The following is an 18,661-nucleotide window of genomic DNA, read 5'->3' as shown; positions in this document are numbered from 1 at the left end:
GAAATAGTAAATGAACTAAACTTGACTTTAACACATGCCCTTCAGGATTAAGTACAATCAATGAATAAGTACATCATATAAAAATTTTACTGCACCAAATAAATGATTATGTACAACAGGTCAAAAAGTAGTCTACAAGACTTGACCGTTAGCGCCTCGTATTCAGATGTAAAAAACAGACGATATTTCCCAGAATGGTGTCTTTTTTCAGAGAAAAGATGAATTTTCATCATTTAGAAAAATTTTGCAAATGAACGTACCCAGGTAGACGCGAATAGACAATAATCCACACCTTGCTTTGACCAAAAATCTGATAAATGCATTCAAGTTCTCTAATGTAAAAAAATGACTTTAGAAAAAACAACCAATAAGAGATTTAACGTGGACTTTAGCAACTTTACGTTTGGGAAAACTCATCCAGTCATCTGCCGAGAATTTAACCCTACAAATACCTCTTTTTGGGCCCAATGATCAAATGTCTAATGGGCAAATTTTTCTTGTGTTTTTGAACAATAAGGAGTGTCAAACAGACCCGCCATTTGATTTATAAATAAGTTTCTCCTTTCATTATTCCAACGTCATTTCTAACTTGATATTTCTATATTAAGTTAATTTAAATTTGTTCATATAGCCAGGCCGATATTTCGCGGTTTATAAATTGGTCATCACTGATTTCCATCACTGATTTCCAAAATGGACTGTTTTCTCCATTTTAACAGCTAGAAGAAAGTTGTGAATTAAAATGGTCTGAAAGGTTATTTTTAATTTACGAATAGGACTGTCGTTTGTCGCATTGCGAAATCCAAACTGCAACACTCCGAGTATTCGAACTTCGAAAAGGCTTTATTTGGCACCGCGAAAAATAATTTGTTCGTTGAATCATTACGTGGCAACAAAAATATCCTCCGCGCATTTGACATGGTGCAGTCAGGAAAAGAAAACAACAAGACACCACTAAACATCGACACCTTCTGATAAAGAACAACTGTTCAACAGTTCAATAACAAGATCATCAACAGTGAAGAGTACCCCAGTGATTGTGGAATTTTTATCGTGTAAGATCTGACAAATTTCTGACAAAACCATCTTGCTAATAGCCTGTAAGGGGATGCATCTTCTTATCAGATCTGATAATACGTTTCTCAGATCTTATACGATAAAAATTCCTCTTATAAGTTCTTACACGATAGAAATTCCTCTTATAAATTCTTACACGATAAAAATTTCGTCTTATCAGATCTTACACGATAAAAATTCCGTATTATCAGATCTTACACGATAAAAACTTCCTCTTATCAGGTCTTACACGATAAACATTTGGAAAGCTATGACTCTAAAAGTTCTTGAAGTATGGCATGCTCTTCCAATTGAAGACACTTCAGAGTTGCTTTCAAGCAGTAGCCGAAAAGCTACAGCATGCAACACTTAAGCTTCAGAGCAACAAAGTGAAAATTATCTTACACTGTCGTTTAAGACTTATAAGATATTTTACAAAAAGGTTATTCCAGTGACAAGGGCTTTCTCTGAAGCGCTGATTGTCAAACTAGGCTGAATAATTTTTTTGTCAAACTAGGCTGAATAAAGACCGAAACTATCTTGGACTGCTAAATTTAGTCAAAATAGAAAGCTAACACTCACAATGGAATTGCCGCCAAAACAGAATCAACACTCATTTTTTTGTTTCATAATTGGTTAGTTGACCGATTATTTTTTACTTTCATAGGAACCTGATTACGTTTTACGGTTATATTGAAATCATTAAAACATGTCTTATAAGATCTTACACGATAAAAATTCTGATAAGATGAATGTTTATCTTATAAGATGTCTTATAAGACCATACTTGATATAAATTCCTCTTAACAGAATTTTTATCATGTAAGTTCTGATAAGAGGAGTTTTTATCGTGTAAAAATTCTTAGTCGGCATCTTATCAGATCTTACACGATAAAAATTTCACAATCACTGGGGTACGCTGGAAAATGACATTGCTTGCAAAAGAAAACACTCCTCTACAGCAATTGCTCCGTGAACCGACAACCACCGTGATATATCCACCAAAGCCCATATATCAAAATATTTCTACAAAAATTGAGGAAATAGGCAAAAGCGGGATAAATGAAATTCCTCTATACTAATTCTTAAAATTGGTACCGCGGAAAAACGGATTATGATTAGCAAGAGTTCGCAACTTGTGGTTTGAACAACAACAACAAAAACTTTGGAAAGAAAGGAAAAAGGGCTTTATTGGAAGTCGTAACATAAGCAACCCTTGATGAACACAAGTTTGTAAATAATTTCATCATTTGTATAAATCCATACCACTTCAGAAATTTTGTTAATTTCGTTTTCATTTAATCACATAACCCGAGCGATATTTTGGAGTTGATAAATTTTTCTTTTCATAACTATTTTCATTCTTGTGATGCATAATTTTTAATAGTTTAAACAAATAAGTGCAAGAGAGCCGACGTTATAAAGAGCCGATGTTAGAAAGCGCCGAAACCCGACTTGGTTTAGAAAGATCCGAAAGCAAAAAGTTGCCGTAAATTACCCTAAATTGTTAGTTGATTGCCAAGAAAAGTACTTAAGTGGGTTAATTGGTCTCATGTTCGGTTGTGATAAGTTCTTATCAAATCCCATAATTCGTTTTCAGTTTCTTTTATTGGAAAATGTTAAAATTTAATTTCTCAAATACTCGGTAATGATTGGTTGAGAATTTGATATTTTCATTTCAGAAGGAAATTTAATTGGCTGCAAACTTTATCTTAACTTATCGACTAATAATGTAAATAAATTTTCGGCTCTATTTCAATCGGCTCTTTTCACTTCGGCTCTCTTACAAGTCACCAATTTAAACAAACTGTTCTATGGAGTGAGTTGCCTAATCAATTGCAACCACTTTTTTTAGCCTTTAAGACCACCATTTGTTTTTAATCTTTTCATTTTAACAGCTAGGACCTTGTTGTGAATTATATTGTACTGTCAAATCTCTTTTTTTAATCTACGAACAGAAAATGCATCTTTCGCATCGCAAAATCCGAACTGAAAACACTCGGAAAAATCGAATATAAGCTATGAGTACTTTTGCACCGCTACATCTGTATAAATTGTTCAATTCGCATTCTCGTTCGAAAAATAAACTATCTCCTGACAAGGAGAGCTCGCAAATTAACGAAGTGGCGCACAAATTAATGAATACCCGTTAATTGCGCCTTGTGTTTTTTATTCTGCTCATCTAATTTGTTACAGGGTGCCTCTTGGTGCAAATTTATTTCAAAAAATTGCATAATTCACGCGTCATCAAGAATCATAGATATAGTGGTTGTATGCTGATTGTTTTAATCCTCCACAGCCTAAGCTAATTTTTACCTGCTACTCAAAAGCCCTTCATGTTTTTGTGCATGATGCAATCAATTCGAAACTGAACTTCGACAATTGCGTTTACAATCATTTCACTAGACAAATTTCTTAATATTTTTTTAAATATACGATCAATAAAAAATAAGATGCCGGTAATTTTGCTTGAAGAAAGTTGAAGAAATGTCAATGACTATGTACTGACCTGAAATGATAACATAAAAGTAATTAAAACAAGTAGAGGCAAAAGTTCAGTCAATGAGACCGGTTGTTTTTATTAATAAATTTCCGATAAGAGTTAGAAAAGTATTTTGTTTTTTTTTTGGTCTTCATGAAATCAGTTCTCACTCCATGACATTTGAATTCAACTGTAAGGTACCCATTTGCTAGAGTCAATTTGACCTATCACCTGATAGGCAAAACATTTTTTTTTTCAAGTCGCAACAATTGATCTTCAGTCACCTGGTGATATCGTTTTTTTTTCAATCAGTGATTAATCTTACAAAAGACAACACACTAAACAATAAACGAACGTTCCAATTTTTTTATACAATTCGTTGAAGACTGCGGGAGACAAGTGAATATTTGATTTACTACATGTAGTAAATCAAATATTCATTTACTCCTCTTAGAAGCACCACTCACAAAATAGTATATAAATTAGTATTAGAATGAAAAATAATTGTTATAGAATAGCATTAGAATGAAAAATTCCAATTGAGCATTTGAAAAAAAATACTGTGAAAAGAGCCAAAAAAGAAATAGGAAGAAAATTTCATATAAAAGTCAATAAATAGCTAAAAATTGATTTAACTTCAATTTTTAATTTTTCCCCTAAAATGAAGGGGAATGAGACAGAATAGATCCTAACTCAGTTTCAACTTTGCTTCCTGTTGTTTGATAGAGCCGAAAATACGGAACCGTACTATGCTTTAGTTTTTGTTACAGAGTTCTTATTTTCTGGGCTTTTTGACTCTCTGCGTGTAGAACTCAATCTCGGAATCCAGACTCTGTATGTCCTTCAAAAGCTTCTCGTTGATCTGGGCCAGCTCACCTGAAACCAATTTGTCTAAAAATAGAGCTTGCAAACGGCATGATTCTGACTTATGGGGCTCCCTTCACAACACACAATGTCACATAAATAATTAAACCATAGCTAGATGTGCCCAGTACGAGCTCCAGAAAAGTTTAACCGCGGGAAAACTCGTATTTTAAGACATTTTAGAGTATTTGGAGCCCTTAAGTGCAATGTTCTGGAAACTGCCCAGCTACCAGCATCTCTGTTTCCCGTTAGATGAATCCAATTAAATGGATGTCAATGAGTTTTCTACTATTGCAGCATTTTGCAATTTCACGTGAGAAGCAGATACTGCAAACTTTTTCATTGGAAATGACAAAATTTGTTGATTTCAATTGTTTCTAGTTTGCAATTGCTTGGTAAAACTATGGTAGCCCTGAGCAGTGAGATGTTAACGTGATATATAGAGAAGATATTGAAGAATTGAGATGTAAATTTTACAAAATCAACCGGTTTTTGCTTATATCTTCTGTTCAATAGGTTGTCCCATTTATTAAACCTAGGAATGTAATTTTGGCTTCGATTATTAAGATGAAATTATTCTGTTCCACCAACTGTAGGGTTTTTGGCATATTTGTGATATTTGTATTTTAGATAGGCCAAATATTTCAAATTGGGGTAGTTGCCCCTTCAAAATATTGAATCTACTTAACCTATGGGCAGAAATTGCAATAATTGTTACAAGTACGTAAAACTATTGATGATCTAATTTTTGTGTTCTTTGTAGAAATTCAATTTCAGCTGAGGTGGTTCATGGCCTTAGCCTCTAAATTCATACAAGTTTTGCACGTAGTTCCTAAGTAGTGCTTTCTTTTAAGTCAACACTCTAGGCGACTTCAATTCTCTTGATCACTTACTGCCCTGTCTAAACTTCCAAAGAAAAGGGGCATAAATTTTAACTTAAAAAATTCACTTGCACCAGCTAAATCCAAGTACTTTTGCCGACCAAAAAATACATTACAAACAAGCAAATCTAGTTAGTTAGTCTCTCTCTCTCTCTCTTCTCTTTTTTTACCAACAGAAAAGAGAGACTTCACTCGCAAAGAGTTGAGTTGAAAAAAGGTTAAGGAAGACGTACAATGATCAAGCGGTATATGTACTCAGCAAAACTAAATAAAAGAGAAAAAATCAAGTGGACTGTTTTTAGTTTTATCACATGCAAAGAGTGCCAAGGAATCAAATGATTGAAACAATTTCATCCCCAAGTTAGCATATAACATTTAATTTATTGAGAACTCTCGAGTTTCATTAAATTTTTGTAATCCATTTATGTGACACAAAGTCAGAACTGCAATTAATATCAAGTTGAAAATTTGTTGAATAAACCGCTTATAAAATCCTAACTTAATTAAACATTATAAACTGATTCTGATTGAGTTCAAAACTTTGGAAAAATAATGCAAGGTTAGTATTTTGGTTTTTTTGGTACGTTTTCTTAATTTCCATAAGATATCTTGAGTTAGAAACTTCCTTTCTGCCGTCTGATAATATATAACTTAGACAAATCAAATAGTTGGTCCACTGTTTTGGCTAGCATTGTTCGCAAAATTTGGATAATACGAAAAAAAAAGAAAAACATTTTTTCGTTTTTGCAAATATCATTAGAAATGTCAAAAAATATATCTCCTTTGAAATCAACAGTTTGAATTTGATAAAATATATATTTGATATCATATATATATATATATATATATATATATATATATATTTGCTTTTGCAAAAGAAATTTTTTGTCAATGAGCATTCAGTTTCAGAGTCTTCTTGATAATAACCTGAATAACTTGGCTTTAGTGTTTAACTCCAACTCCAGTCATGCTTACAACGCACGCGACTGTGTAGCTGATTAGATTACGTTTTTGATTGCTCCAAAACATGAAAAATTATCCTAATCCCAGAGCAGAATTTTCTCTATTGCAAGAGATATTTGTAGTTTTAGTGAGTTGTTGGCACTTTATCTAATCCATAAAAAGATGAAGGCGTTGTCATTGAAACGGGAGTGGATTAAGGTGTTCGCTATTTTCTTTCTTCCCATCCAATTTGCTCAATCAATCTCGTGTTCTTTCTCTCTTGTTGATTTCCAATGATTTTTGGCGCCAAAACTTATAAAAATTGTTTTGTTAGAAATCCTTTAGTACAGCTAGAAACTCTTACATGGATGTATAAGAGTTTTGTTCCGTTTGTGTCCAACCTGTTTTTCGAAAACTGTTTCCCGCAAGGTTTTTAGTCAGATCATTGAGTTTTCGAGAGCTTGGATTGCTTTGTGGAATTTTCCTTCTATGTTTAGTTTTTTTTTCTGAAAAATAATGGCCTAGAGAAAATTGTTCAGCTCATACTTCAGATATTTTATTATTTTGCATTAGAATCCAATGTGTTGCAAGGAATTTACTTTTATTGGTTTAATAAGCAACATCCACCTTTTGCAATCTTAACCCAAATGAGAAAGCGTTTCAAAACCGGTTTCCCTTATTCTTTTATGTTCGCCACTTATGCTTTAATTTTTCCCTAGCGTTTGAGAAATTTTTAAGAATATGCTGCTGATGTTATGAAAAAAGAATCCGAGTGATGAGGGATCAACTCAAATAAGAGTAAATTGAGAGTAAATGAGAGTACCTGACATTTTGGTAAATGAAATCCGATATCGTGAAATGCGCCACTTCAAACCTGGCAAAGGCCTGTATTTGGCGGTTTAATAAGTAGGTAACCACCTTGTATGTCTTATTGAACATAGAGAAAAACAAATCATTTCAATCATTTGATTGAGCCACTTCCCTGAAATTCACATGGGAAAAATTCACTACCTCCCAATTAACAATTATTGAAAAAGTTGGCTCAAATATATCCTATAATCTGGAAACAATTATAGGATTGAAGACACCTACCTCTGACTTTAAAGGTAGGAAATCTAAGCAAGTAGCCTGCTGTGATTATTCTGTTGTGTCCACTTACTTGTGTCAGAGTTGGAAAAAGATGAGCCGGGTTTGTGGACCACGTTGACTTTAGGTGTGCTCGTTTTCTGAGGGAAGACGCCTAAAATGATCCTGCAATGAGCTGAAGCAACGCTATCTCAGTCAGCTTCTATTACTGAACTGTATACTGAAATGTTTGATGTTTTACAGATCAACATTTTGATGTTGGGCTAATTTATGGTGTGCTTTAGTTCAACCCCGTTTATTTGTTTATTTTGATTCCATTGTAAATTGTAAAAATTGCTTGAACATTGTAAATGTAATTCATTTAGAACTGTGGTATACAATATCAGCAAAATTTGACATTAATTTCCAGAACATTTGGTATTAAATGCGTATGAGAAAGGGACACAATGTTAAGACTGTTCCGTCAAACAAAGACCGCTGGTTATTCCAACTTATCTGATTTCATTATTTGCTTCAAAAAAGAGTGCAGTGTTAATTTTTTTTTAAAAAATGGAATTTGCTCTGATGCACTGCCTGCCTTAAACTTTCATAGCTAGAAATGAAACAGTTTATAGAAGCGGTGTCTTTTTACGATGTACTTAATTTCGCTGAAAATTTTTTTCAAAGAGGACTTTTGACCGGCATTTGACCCATTTAAACAAATGCTAGCACTGAACAATTTCCAAATTTCCTATTTTAAAAAGCAAGAGACTGAAATGGTGTATATTGAATAAGGTATATTCTTTTAGAAAGTTTTTCAGCCCAATATTGTTGATTGCTTTACAGAATTTGCACTTTTTTTGAGAATTTTTTTTTAAAAATTTGAAAATTTTTATTACGTTTCATCAAAGTTTTTTCAAAAACGTTGAAAATCGAATCCTCAACATAAACGTATGCCTAAAGTCAAGTATCATTTTAATAAATTGAACGAATATTTGCATTTTTCCACATTTTTTGTTTTCGTCAATTAATTCTATTATATAACTGTTTTTTGCATCTAGAAAATTTTTTCGTCCAAAAAACTTTCTCGTCGAAAATTTTACTTTAAATATCTTGCTTTAGATTCTGCTTTTGGTATTAAAGACGTTTTTATCAAATCTGCTTCTTATTTAAAAGCAATTAAAAACGAATATAAAATAAAAGTTGTGCAAATAATGACAATTGTTGTCAAAAATTTTAAATTTCGTTTCATATTGTTCTTTTTTTGGCTTCAAAGATTACATCGGATATTTCTTTGCAAAGAAATGTTTGAATAGTTTGCGTTATTGTTTCATTTTAACAACAAAATAAATACTTTTATTAATTCATTTTGTCAATTTACAAAATAGATACGATATTTAATTGCGTTTTCTCTTGATAGGCGGCTCTCTTTGTTAGCCGAACTTTTTAAAGTTAAAAAATGAACCAACTACCATCGGAGTTGTTGCTATGGAACGGCCCTAAAGCGCTCCATTCTGTTTTTGTAATTCGCTTCAATTGAGGAAGCGTTTTTACAAAGGGGCCTAAATTGAAAATCATGAAACCAATTTGGCGCAGTATTCAGCTCACTCTCAAATGTAGACTGGCACCAAATGAACAGAATTGCCTATATTTGAGAATGGGAGAGCAAGGCTCCATTACAAAATACAACAACAGTGAAGCTTTGCAAATAGTACCACTATGATAAAACAACTTGAATATAACGTATGCTTTAAACCGAAACACTAAATAGTTACCTTTCCTATTTTCAGCGAATTTTTTGATAATGATATCTATACTGAGAGTGAGAGAGAAGCTCAATATGAGGTATTCCGAAGTGCAACTCAGTCAAGACAAAGAAACTGTCTATATAGTTATCTAGAACCAATCAAAGATGCAACTTTAACATGTAAAATTACATAGCTAGTAGAATTAAGGCTTGTAAACCTAACAGAAACTCAAACTACCAGTTGAAACTCGTTAATTTTGCCTTATTAAATTGACATGCAGTCCGAATTGAATCACATTTCCTTGAGTGGTAAATTACCTCATATCGTGCACAGTCTGACTTTACTTTGTCTTGTTGAAAAGGAAATTGACCTTGATATTCTCACTTTTCTTTTCCGAGGACCAAACTTTGCAAGCAAGAGAAACTTTGTACAATGTCGAGAGTCAGTTAGGCTTGTTGAAGACTTTACAACGTGTCCTCGATTCGCACTGTTTAAAACAAAAGCTCGAGAAACAAAAAATCTTTAACACCATCTGGCAAATAAATAATATATCGGAGAATGCCCCATGGACAGTAATCCACTAATATTTTCCGATTGGAACTATTGTCTGAGCTATCAACAAAACTCATTAAAATATTTGATTGATTGGGCTTAATTGATTAATTCAAACGCAGCAAATTTTTTGAAAAGCAATCAGTATAAGTACAAAGTGTTGCAACCGTAATCTGAAGTATAGCGGATAAAACAGCTCGCAAAAGATAACGACAAAGGTAATATCCGGACAGATTTGAATTCTTTGAAATGATTGGGGCGTTGTAAAGTTTTCCTTGTCATTGATAGTAGAGCAGCTGTTACAAAGGGAAAATTTAAACATTTGAGCTTGCAAATCGAAGTGGCTGGAAGCAGTAACGGAAAAGAACCTCATTTGCTCAAAACTGGCAAAAACTTGAAATAAATGCGCTTTGAAATGCGCTCTCATGTGTTAAAGTTCTGAAGGGTTTCAAGTTAGTGATTCTCTTAAGTAAGGGTTGGGCTGATCAATCCGAGTAAATTTGCTCGCCCGTTGCCAATGCCAATTCGACCCCTTGGAGGGTGTGTAATGTTTGGTTTGCTGTCGCACAAACCTCATTTTGTCTATGACTCACTATGCTGGAAACTTCTGTGCCCCGCACAGTATAACTTAAGCAGTCCTGTAATTTCATAGTTTCATGGTAATTGATTTTCCTGCCTCTTATTAGTCTATTTTAATCACTATCAGTGGAAAAAACACGTATTAGTTTAATTTATTGCACTGTACCTAAATTTGGATAAACATGAATCCCCTAAGGATGGGTGGATTCAAATCAGGCAGGATTCTTCCTAGGAAAACTGACAGGGTTCTTGTAGGAACCTGAATGGATATGAATGTTGGTCATACAATTAAAAACAACCTTTTAAGGTCCTAGAAATTGATTTAAGAACATATATATATATATATATATATATATATATATATATATATATATATATCATTTTTACATAGAAGATGCTTGCATTTTTTCACTAGAAGTGTCTATTCTGGCAAACAAAAGGCGTTGAAAAGAGGCACTAGAAGAGGAGATGAATATAAATAGAGCTAACTTGACTTTTGAGATATATTTTGACTTGTAGAATGAACAGACGCATTTGTTGGTGGCTGTCTGATGTTTCTGTTAAAGCTTTGAATTGAATTAGATCCACCAGCATTATTCATCCGATTGTTTCTGTTCTGCAGTCGACGGGCGTCATTTTCATCATCTGAGAATATCCCAGAGTCAGAGTTGCGTTCTCCATTTTGATTGGTTGAATTTGAGCCTCGAACTGTGACTGGATGAGATCTCGGCTGCTGTTGTTGTTGATGATGACGATTTGTGGTTTGGTTTGTGTTTGTTTGCAGAGAGTTGCGGCTGCCGGTCGATTGTTGGGAGGGATTATTGGTTTGGGTAGACTTGCGGTCGGGTGATCTGGGGCCCTGGTCCTTATTGAGTGCGTTTGCCCTAGGACTGGTAAACCCGTTGGGGACTCCTCGGTTAGACATCACGGGTGGCAGACCGGCCTAGAGGAAAAGCTTTTAATCTCACGTAGTTGGCAATTTTGAAATACTAGCTCAGAAAAAAATTGATTACCAAAAACAGAACCGTTAACCAGTACCGCAAAAGGTCAAAAAACTTTCTGTTCTTAAGTCGGTATGTCTGACGTACCTTTCCATGAGAAAATACCACAGAATTTGTTAGCATTTAGTGCTCAAAATGTAGTCCACACATTTGATATCTTTTACATTGGTTTGTAAAATAAGTCATTGTTACTGCACGCATTTCTAAGGACAGAATGCCAAGAAACTTAGAAAAACAATTTTTTTTGACAAATTTTCATTGAATTTGTCAAGCATAAAAATGCCATTCTTCTCGGGTCGCCACTACTCAGTAGTCATACAAGGATCATATATGATGTCATGCAAATCATAACGTATTTCCTGGTACGATGCTGGAGAATGAATACAAAGAAATCACACATGATCCTTGTATGATTATCAGGAAATCATATATGATCCAAGTATGATTACCAAGAATCATACATCTATTTTTCATAAATCATTTTCTTTTTATGTTTTCTTTTATTTTTATTCGTCTTAATTAATCTTTTTGTGCATACAAAGAATCAAATGTGGGTTGCAAATGCGATATATTCATTTGACATGTCCTCTGACTACATTATACGGGAATTTGTGGCACCAATTTTTGTGAACATCGCGTGCAAAATAGCGTTTTGATGGTCTATCAGTGGTCGCAAGCGCCTCCTCCCTCCCGCCATAAGGGTGTTAAGGAATAGAGAGGCACCATAGATAATCAAGCGACAAGTGACTGCAGAGCCATTTTTTTAGATTTGTGTTTAATGGTCAATCAAATTCAAGCATTTGACTTCTTTCACCTAATCTTCTTCCAAAATTTCAAGATTATTTGTAAAAATTTTCTAATTTATGTAGCATAAAGCAAGTTCTTATAATCAATTCAATTAATGGTTTTTTTTGAAAAACGCTGAAATGACGAGTATTAATTGTCACTGTGATAAAATTTTTGTATATTTCTCAATGGGTCTCAAATATTCATTACGTAAGATCTTACAAAATATCCTAACAAGTTTTTACAGATTTGTACAAGCTAATAATTTTCCTGTTAGGTATATGATATAATAAATTGAAGTTCTTCAAAGATATTAATTTAGATTTTTCTGATATTTTATCATGAATTTTTTTTTTGAATTATTTACAACGGTAGTCTTACGATCAACTTTTTTTGAAGCGGGATAACGTAAAGTTAAATAGACTATGTCCAAAAAGGTGTCAGGATGATTTACCAAATTCCATTTTACCCAATGCATTTTACCCAACCTACCATTTTACCCAATACCAACTTATCCAATTTTCTCATATTGCTAAATTTACCGAAAAGACTATTTGGGCCGACTATATAACTAAATTACCCTAAATATTTTAAGTCATCCTTGTAAAAGCGACTGCTAATTTGTAATCGGATAATTGAACGAAAACAAAAAAGAGCATTTGGTAAGTTGTTATTATGCAAATTGGCGTAGGTTGGAATGGCATTGGGTAAAAGGACAGTTGATATATCTTACAGGTTAAAAAATCTCGGTTGGCTAAAATTTTATAGCAAATTTTTTATTCATACGATGAATGTTTCCCAATTTTCCTGATCATCGTGAAGACGCTATGAAAAACTCATATAATTGAGGCGAGGGTATTTTTCTTGCCTAACTTACATATAGCACTGTAACCTACTAATCATCTGTGGTCTTTTCGTAAAAAGCATATAGTTTTTCATAAACAAAATTGAAAGATTTCCGATTCTTTTTTGTGACCAACTTTCAGTCAAGCCGCTCGTACATAAGCGGTTGATCTAAAGTCAAACAAATAATTTGGGCAAAAATAAAGTCCTTTATGGCAAACTTTGTCCACATACGATGTTTATTCATACGCAGTTTTGATTAAACCTAGTTTTATCATGAAACAGTCTCTCAACTATTTAAATGATTTATTTTAAATTATTCCTCTTTCAAAAAAGGTATGGAATTGGAGAAAATGCAAGAATCTTACTAAATTCTTTCCTTTGTGATAGAAAACAGTGTGTAAAAAATGGGATAGCAAAATCAGATTGGGTTGTCATAAATCACGGTGTTCCTCAGGGAACTGTCTTAGGGCCTCTAATTTTCATACTTTATGTCAACGATTTCAGTGAAGCTGTATCAACGAATTGTGATGTATTACAGTTTGCCGATGATACAGCAATTCTATGTCATGCAAAGAATGAAGCAAATTTGCAGCTAATAGCTGAAGATACATTAAACAAGACAGATCAATATATGAAACAAAACAGGTTAATTTTGAATGAGAAAAAAACGGAGTTAATGGTGTTCAGGAATGAAAAATTGCCGATCATTGAAACTGTCGATTTCAAGGGACACCGATTGGAAGCATCTGAAAAATGTAGATATTTAGGTGTAATAATTGATAGGGAACTGACATACCAAAATCAACTAAATAAGGTTATCAGTAAAATGGCTTCAGCAATCAGATCATTATATTTGGTTCGTTATCAGGTACCGCTAAAAACAAGAATAAATCTTTTTAAATCACTAGTTTTGTCTCATTTAGATTTTAGCGCAATTTTTTTTGAAAATTTACCATCTTACTCTACTGACAGAATTAACAAACAGATAAACTGGGGAATAAAAGTTTGCTTTATGAAAACCAAATACGATACTGCCAGAGATCTACTTCTGGAGACTAAAATTCTTCCAGCAGAGCTCCAAATAACACGGGTGTCTTTAAATAGGTTTTTCAATATTCTTCAACAAACAAGAAATCGCTCTAATAAACATTTCAGATTTTTAGAAAACGTGCCTATTATTGTAAACAAACGAACCCATAACCTTTTCTTAGAACAAAAATGTAAGTCAAAATGGAGTAATGGTTCAATTGTTCGTAACTTTATTCGAAAATGGAACACACTTCCAATTACAATTAGAAAAGAAACGTCGAAGACCAAATTTAAACAAAAAGTTACAGCGGAAATGCTTAAACGACACGAAAGAGTTCCAATAGACAGAAGGGTTGCAGGATTTAAACATATTTTTTTATTAAATTATTTTACGAAAACCGAACCTTAGTTTGTTATAAATTAGAAAAAAATAATGTTTGATTAATAAATTTCTAACATGTAACATTAACCAAGTGGTTAGTTTAATTTACATGTTTGCAGATTAAAAAAAAATTTCATAGGCGTTCTTCGACACTAACTATTACTTGATTGACACCTGTGTGTTACCTAAAATGCGGAGTGAAATGGTTGAGAAGAAACAGCTTTTAAGTATCCTAACTTCTTATTTATCCCAATTGATTGTGATGCTAGGTTTTTTTAATGAATTTTTGGTCTTACGTTTCTTCTAATTATCTGTTGATCTGAGTTGAGCTGAGCTGCCATTGCTGGGCGGGAAAGAGTGGCACCTAGTCCATTGATCTGTTGTGCGTTTAAACTTGACCTCTGAGTTGCAGGGTGACTCTTGGACCCACCGGGTGATGAATTATTGCTGTTGGAATTGTTGTGTTGCATCACTAGAAAAACAGCTTCAAACTGCTCCAACTTCTTCACCAACCTCACGTTCTCTTGTGCCAAGTCCTGCCAATCATAACAATGTTAATTTTATTCTATCTCCCCCGTTGAGCACCGAGACCAGGACGAACTCTGATCAGACCATCTTCGAGGTCACAGAAAAATTTACGCTGAAAAATACAGGGTCTTGATCCGCGTTTGAAAACACCGAAGTCTGAAAAATTGTCTGAAGTCAGTTTCATCAGCGGTCACGATGGTCTGGTCTGGTATGGTCATGGTTTAAAATTTTGGGGAAAATTGTGTAAGGAAAATTTACCTGTACATGGCCTTACCTGCACACTTTTCCGGTGAAATTACCTGTACATCTTTTAGTTGTCTCCTAGTTTATCTCAATTATTGGAGACAGTTTTTGAAGAAAATATTTTAAGTAATCCTGTTATCTAAAACAAATAACCTTCGGACAAAGAAAACTTTTCTCCCGTACTCAAAACCTAAACTCTGAGAAAAAACACTGCATATCTTATCCTTTTTTCAGTCGAAAGAGATCATTAGATGAATAATGTACTTTTTACCGGTTTTATAACTTCTAAAAACAATCATTGTTAAAAAAATATCCCATGTGAAGTTCTCCACAAACAAAGCTGCTTCTCTTGCAACAACAAACCGTTCCATTTGAATTAAGTTTTGTTTAGAATTCAACGAAGCCTGAAAAATTCTGCTGGAAATTTTATGTATATCAAATGACATATATTTTCAATTGACTAACTGTTAAAATCTTTGCTATTTAATTAATTCTCAGGGAGAGAGAGAGAGAGAGAGAGAGAGAGAGATAGCGAGAGAGAGAGAGAGAGAGAGAGAGAGAGAGAGAGAAGCAAGAGCGAGAGCGAGCGCAAGAGCAAGAGCGAGAGCAAGAGGAAGAAAAAGAGCGTCATCGGGAGCGAGAGCGCGAGCGAGCGAGAGTGAGAGAAAGAGAGAGAGAGAGAGAGAGAGAGAGAGAGAGAGAGAGAGAGATCAAATTTTTCTGTTCAAACTTTTCAATGTTAGACAGATCTGCTTCAAGTTTACAATGACAAATTGAGATTTTTGGTTGGATTTTCGGTGAGGGACACAAAAACATTTCAACAGGGCCTACCCCTTTCGCTTTTCATAGAATTTTTTGTTTTTACTAGGTCGTATATAATTTTTAGTATCCGTAAAGGTTCATATAGTATTCGTGCGGTTTCTCAGTAGTCATTCAAAGATCACACAAAAATTCAGGTTTACTTTCAAATTGCTTAAATTGTTATTATTAAGTTACTTATATCGACAAATTCATGAAACGTTGTTCAAGTTTGGGAACAAAAATTGTAATAATACTTAATGTAGGTTGTATCATGTGTAGTTGTTGTCTCTCTGTTAGAGAAGTTATCAAATTTTTTCCAAGGTTCCGGGAAAAATACTTCGGAAACAGTTGCTTATTCCCTAAATTATTTTGAAATCGAAAAAGCGTTGAAGAATTGAAACCGGGAAGGTTGTTTTCTGAAAGAAAAAATAAACATGGCAAATTTTCCGTTAAAACCAAAATCAAAATAATGCTAAAAATTAAGCTGCATTACAACAATAACTTTGCTGAGGAAATTCAGAATTTAAAAGAAAATGAAGTTAAATGTTATATATATTGACGGCTTCATATAATTGGCAAGACTGAGTTACTTAAGAAGCTTTTTAGTACTTAGAAACTTTAATGTGGCTATATTTTTTTTGTGGAGATGGGAGTAATTCCTTTTCTTGCGCATTTTTTTTACTTCCGAAATTACAGAATTAAACAACTTTGAAAATGGCATAACTTTTTCCAATAGGCGCTTGGAAAGAAGCCAGATAGGTTCAATAGGGTCCTGCGTGGCAGCGTTAATTTTTCTGGTGTGTTTGTACTTTGAAAACATTTAAATAGTACTTTTTCTGGACTCTACAAACAATTTATTACTATTATTATTATTATTATTATTATTATTATTATTATTATTATTATTATTATTATTATTATTATTATTATTATTATTTTATTATTATTATTATTATTATTATTATTATTATTAGTATTATTATTATTGTTATTATTATTATTATTATTATTATTATTATTATTATTATTATTATTATTATTATTATTATTATTATTATTGTTATTATTATTATTACTATTATTATTATTATTATTATTATTATTATTATTATTATTATTATTATTTTTATTATTATTATTATTATTATTATTATTATTATCATTATTATTATTATTATTATTATTATTATTATTATTATAATTATTATTATTATTATTATTATTATTATTATTATTATTATTATTATTATTATTATTATTATTATTATTATTATTATTATTATTATTATTATTATTATTATTATTATTATTATTATTATTATTATTATTATTATTATTATTATTATTATTATTATTATTATTATATAAGGAAACCATAATATATTTTTGTTTACTCGGCATATTTGTGCCTTCAAAACGAAGTATGATGCTGTTTCTGTTTTGCATCGAAAGCTGGAAGCATTTTCTAAAATAATACGGATAGAGTTGTTAAGGATGCTATATTGATAGAGAAATTTTTTAAGACAGTTTGTTGGCTAACCTGGAGTTGGTGTGTGACCTTGTCTCTTGAGTGAGTGAGTTCAGCTGTGTCTCTCCGCAGCTTCTCATTCTCAATCATGTAAGCCTGCACCATCTCGTACAGACTGTTGTTCTCTTCTTCGCTTCCCACTCCCTCCCCTCCTCCTCCACTCATCTTCAGTCGGGCACTTTTCAGGGCCAATTCTGCGAGCAGTTGATAAAACACAATTTTTTATCACAATGTTTAGATTAATTTGAGTTGAACAAAAGTTATTCTAGACAAAAAAACTATCCTGTTGCAGTTTCAACATCATTAAAGTTAATATTCCATAGCATGAGTTTCAATGTACCATTTTTAGCGTAGCTGACACACGTGTGACGAATTGCTTTCAAAAAACTGTATGTCTAGCAGATTACGCTTAGGAAGACTAACATTACTGGATGAGGGGGGAGGGCGAAGGGGAGGGAAAGTGGTAGAGGGGCTCCGACCATGTAATTAAGGCTTTATACCATCAATTTTTGCCTTATGAGCACACTAGAGCCTGCCAAATTTCTTCCGCTACCAAGAGCCCGGGCCTAATGTCAAGTTAATTTCAGTATTGGACAAGTCATTTTAGAATTCCCAATTCATAACTGATTCAGAACTACGAGCATGTCACTTTTCTCAGTTGGCAGTCTTAATTGAAGACTACCCGGACCTGAGTCTCATGATATTTCAGTACTGAATCATAAAAATTTAATCATGATTTTTACTATGGCCAGAGTTCTGATCATGACACTTATTAGACATTTCATGATAAAATTCAGAGTACAATTCTGAACTTAGCATGAACATAATGAACTTCAATTCTGCATTTACCATGAACATTATGAATTTTTGTCCGTTTTTGAGCTGAACAGAATGAAAAATCGTCATCAACGAGGACTTGGAAAAAAACTCGATAAGCAATCGCAAGAAGTTAATTAACCCAAAACTACAGTTAATTAAACGAGGGTCACATAAAAATAATTGTCAAATAATGTAGTAACTACTATCAAATATTAGTACTGCAGTTCACATTCATATTATCAGTTCAACTGATTCACATTCGCAGTTTGTCAGGTAGTCCTGTTTGTCAGGTACACTATGAATGTAGTCAAGATATGAATGTACACAGGTGTGAATGTAGTCAAGTTCGGTATTAATGACCTCGGGCTTTACCAATTTTGCTCAATTTTGCAGAAAAAAAATGAATTTGAAAGATGAAGTTAAAGTATTATCGTTGAGGGAACGGTTACGCGGGGGTGCGTAGTTCAAGGATAAGCAGGGTGCGTAGTATTCTGTGGGTGGGCTTGGTAGGGGTAAAAGCGGTTAAGAA

The 18,661-nt window shown here is 33.1% G+C and overlaps 1 protein-coding gene across 1 annotated transcript; it reads right to left on the bottom strand.

Annotated features, from left to right (window-relative positions):
• Nucleotides 1-4,122: 4,122 nt before the first annotated feature.
• On the bottom strand, nucleotides 4,123-17,508 carry LOC142335321 (uncharacterized). Its single transcript, XM_075383769.1, has 5 exons — nucleotides 17,326-17,508; nucleotides 14,510-14,749; nucleotides 10,659-11,112; nucleotides 7,385-7,465; nucleotides 4,123-4,414 (listed from the first exon to the last, which is right to left on the bottom strand). Exons 1-5 carry the CDS (start codon nucleotides 17,476-17,478, stop codon nucleotides 4,314-4,316), a joined length of 1,029 nt encoding a protein of 342 aa, XP_075239884.1. The 5' UTR covers nucleotides 17,479-17,508; the 3' UTR covers nucleotides 4,123-4,313.
• Nucleotides 17,509-18,661: the final 1,153 nt, after the last annotated feature.

Source organism: Convolutriloba macropyga, chromosome 2, assembly GCF_964194025.1.
Source record: "Convolutriloba macropyga chromosome 2, txConMacr16.3, whole genome shotgun sequence".
Classification (NCBI taxonomy): Eukaryota; Metazoa; Xenacoelomorpha; order Acoela; family Convolutidae; genus Convolutriloba; species Convolutriloba macropyga.
This window is presented reverse-complemented; position numbering and strand designations above follow the sequence as displayed.

Coding starts and splice junctions, on each gene's coding strand:
- LOC142335321 (XM_075383769.1), bottom strand. CDS start 17,478: ATGAGTGGAGGAGGAGGGGAGGGAGTGGGAAGCGAAGAAGAGAACAAC. Junction 7,466..10,658: donor AAATATATCTCAAAAGTCAA/GTTAGCTCTATT, acceptor GGATCATTTTAG/GCGTCTTCCCTCAGAAAACG. Junction 4,415..7,384: donor TTTTTCCAACTCTGACACAA/GTAAGTGGACAC, acceptor AATTGGTTTCAG/GTGAGCTGGCCCAGATCAAC.